A 3,504-nucleotide genomic window follows, 5' to 3' on the forward strand; every position below is an offset into this window, starting at 1 on the left:
GTTCGAGCGTACTGTCTTCCTCAAAAGACCAGTGTCCCTTTACTAATCCGGGCTTGAGCACTTTGTTCCAACGCTGAAGGCATTGTGCGTGATTACGTCCCGTTACCTGCGAGGCAATAGCCTTCCAGTTTCGCTGGCCATACTCGTCCACGGCTTTGCGCAGGGCCTCGTCCTGCTCGAAAGTCCATCGCTTGCCCTTTCCGTCCTCAGCACACGGCTTTTTCGTATTGCTTGGAGCCTCGTGGAACGACTGCAGTCCGCTATCAATGGTCTCCCGCTCGCGTTTGCTGCAATGCCAAAAAGGGCGAATGTTAAGAGGAAATGCAAGAGGAATTCCCGTAATTAAGGGGCTACGAGAAACAAAGACCTACATTCCTGGATCGGCTGCGCCATAACAGATCATAGCGTAAGTGTTAAGGACTTATTAAAGAGTGTAACCTCAGGCGTACCCATTGGCGACGGCGTGGTGTCCTTGCTGTCTGGGAGACGCCGATCAAACCGAAGAATGATGGTCTGACCAATGAGAAAAGGAGTGAATGAGGAATAATCAGACGAACTTCAAGCCGAAGGGGTGCATAGGAGGGAATGAATACACTTGCCATTTGTATGGACATGGAAGCCAGATAAGCTCAGGGACGTGTACGAGATTCAAGGGCAAATTGACCTCTTTTGGCGACGACGTGCTTCGCTGATTCGCTCGCATTTTGGTGCGTGGGATATAGCTACATTGTTAATTATACTCGCGCATTGAGGTGTCGATCGTTTCCATGCTCATCATTGCTGACGGTAACAGCTGCTTACTGCTGTCACAGCAAAAGCTGCTGCCGCAGACATGGAAAATACTGTTTGTGCATTAAAGCACGGCGTTTTGTTGAGTATTCAACAAATCCTTGCGTCTTTTTAATTTATAATAAGTGCTGCAATGGTTGGTTTGAAGAATCTGCGGCCTCGAGCTCGTCTAATATACCTATGCTGGTGAAAGAGGTATTGACGTCTATTTGCGGTTTGCGGAGAGTGTACCTGATTACATAAAAGCGTGAATTGACATTGCCTTATGTTGCAAAACACATGTCAGTCATGTCAGGTTTGCGTTTTTCTGTCCTTGATCGCAACTGCTTCTTTCTATCGACGGTAAAATTAAGTTTGAAAGACATTAAGGACTGTACATCAAATTAATGTATAAGCCACCAAATAAATTTCGCTACGTGTTTCCAATGTGGTCCCGTCTATCCGAAGGCATAGCTGACATCGTAGCGCCCGAGAAGGGCGACAAACAGGAGTGCGAGAGCCACGAACAGCTTCAGGACCGATTAAGTGCCGTCGAAGCTCCTTCTCAACATGTATCCTCCAATATTTTAAAAAGTGATAACGAAGACGACGAGCAGGAGCAATACATATGTGAGCTTGAGCGGGCCCTCTTACAACGAAAAAAACAAAACGAGACTCTAGAAGCAAAAGTATCACAACAAGAATTGACTTGAATCAATCAAAAACACAATATTGACGATTAGTTATACATTATAGATTCGCGAGCTTGAGACCGAAAGAGCGGAGCACCAGAACCCCGGAAGACCTTTGGAAGCACAGGTTTGCTTTACATCAATAGAAATATTATTATTTAGAAGGCATATTAAAATACAACTTTTAAAATGCTGAATTTGCTGCTCAAAAGATTACAATTGAAAGACTCGACGCTTCTCAACAACAGGATGGAACTTTAAGCAATGAAGGGTTACGTGGTCAGAATCTCGGTCACAATCAACTTGAACATGAGTTACAGCAATCTCAACTTAAGGTAACCATGATGTGAGCAATATTTTGGTATTAAAGTATCTTTTATTATAGCATTGTTCATTCGACTGCTATCAATGCAACACAGTGTCAAACTCATGAAGAAGCCTTGGTTTTGATGCGGAAGCAGCTGGAAGAATTGAAAGCTGCAAATGAGACATTGCAAGAGCACGAGCGTGTTGCTCATTCGCGAGCTGCTGAATATGAACAGGGATATATGACTTTACTGACCGAAATGGAGACTTTAAAAACCACGAATGAGATTAAAATGGCCACGTTGCTCGCGAATAAAGACGAGCACGCATGCTCGATTGCGAGTCAGCAGATATATGATTTAGAGGCTCAATTGGCTACTTCAGAAGCGGACAAGGCTGTGGCGCAAAAAGATGCCGAGAGACTGCAAAAGGACTTGAATGCGCTTGAAGGCGTCCTTCACCGATTTCAAATGAATAGCAAGGTGCAAAAAGAACGTGTTGCTGCCATGGAAGCAGCACTTGAACGGGCAAAGCAAGAATTGCAATCGCAACAGGCAATTCTTGAGCCTAGTGAAGGTATTGCGAACGATTATCAGCGGGTATTGGCCAAATTAGCAGAGAAAACACGCGAGTGTGAGCAGCTTCGCGAGGTAAAAAAATCCTTCTTGTTTCTTTGTCCAAAGATTGATTAGAATGCATTTTATTGTTAAAATATGGTGGCTAGGCTCTCGAGAGTTCGACAATGCAATATTATTCGGATCGCGAAGTATTGGACAAAAGGCTTGCGGCGCAATTGGTGGTACGCAAATTATTTTTTGGACTTGTTTCTTAGAAGCGTGATCATATATATTTAGGTGGCATATATTAGTCGTGTGCAAAAGAGTGATGTATTGCACCTCATGGCGCGAATGATGGTGCGGTGTGCTTACATGACATCGCCGACATTGCTGACCTGCGACAATTAATCTTTGCAGGACTTTACCGAGGAACAAAAAAGCCGAGTTGGTTTATGCCATCCTATCGAAGGGAATGGTGGAGGGGGACTCATCTCGTCGATTCTCGAATTCGTAGCTCCAGAAGAGAATGCTCAGGCGGCTGTCGATCCGTCAACAATTGGAGACAAGAGTTTTGCAGAAATGCTGTCGGAGTTTTTGGTTGATGAAGCAGCGAAAGGAAAATAAGTGTGCAATCGGGTCTAAACAGTTTTTTTTTAATTTTATTATTATTGCGAGAAAACTCATTGTAGTTTCGTTCAATTCAGAATACTTTAACATCAATAATTGAAAGTGAGGAATAGATCGTCTATTTACATATTTTATGTGCAAGATCTCTGAAATGTCCTGAGCCAGGATATAAGCGCCGGAGAACCCAATGGCTGATCGGCTGTCCCATTGAAAGATCGGAGATCCTCTTGGTTCCTGATTCAGTAATTAAGTCGCCGTTAGGAGTCTTTGGATCTTCCGCATGCGAAGTTCACCGTTTTTGTTGACCGCCAGTCCCTAATTCATAGCCGAGACAGCGTGTCGTGTCCGTCGGTTCCACGACTTTTATTCCTTCCTAGGTCCGTTGAGTAACTGATCTGTAGAGGACAAGAAGTTTACTCTTGGTGGGTTGTACTTAAAGCCCCGAGAGGCTGCCGAATTGGCATACAATCTCAAAAGTTCGTGCCATTCGAGAGGCTCGATCATGGAAGACTATGCGCATCCCTTGTAATTGTCGGTCTTGCTTGACCGTGAGC

General features: G+C 44.4%; 1 protein-coding gene across 1 annotated transcript; it reads left to right on the forward strand.

Annotated features, from left to right (window-relative positions):
• The first annotated feature begins 1,059 nt into the window (after positions 1-1,059).
• On the forward strand, positions 1,060-3,504 carry CCR75_009370 (uncharacterized protein). The gene is made up of 7 exons (XM_067967411.1): positions 1,060-1,457; positions 1,525-1,587; positions 1,673-1,795; positions 1,846-2,416; positions 2,491-2,565; positions 2,621-2,680; positions 2,741-3,504. Exons 3-7 carry the CDS (start codon positions 1,725-1,727, stop codon positions 2,945-2,947), a joined length of 984 nt encoding a protein of 327 aa, XP_067820989.1. The 5' UTR covers positions 1,060-1,457; positions 1,525-1,587; positions 1,673-1,724; the 3' UTR covers positions 2,948-3,504.

The sequence above is a fragment of the Bremia lactucae genome, linkage group LG5, assembly GCF_004359215.1.
Source record: "Bremia lactucae strain SF5 linkage group LG5, whole genome shotgun sequence".
In the NCBI taxonomy this organism is placed as follows: Eukaryota; Oomycota; class Peronosporomycetes; order Peronosporales; family Peronosporaceae; genus Bremia; species Bremia lactucae.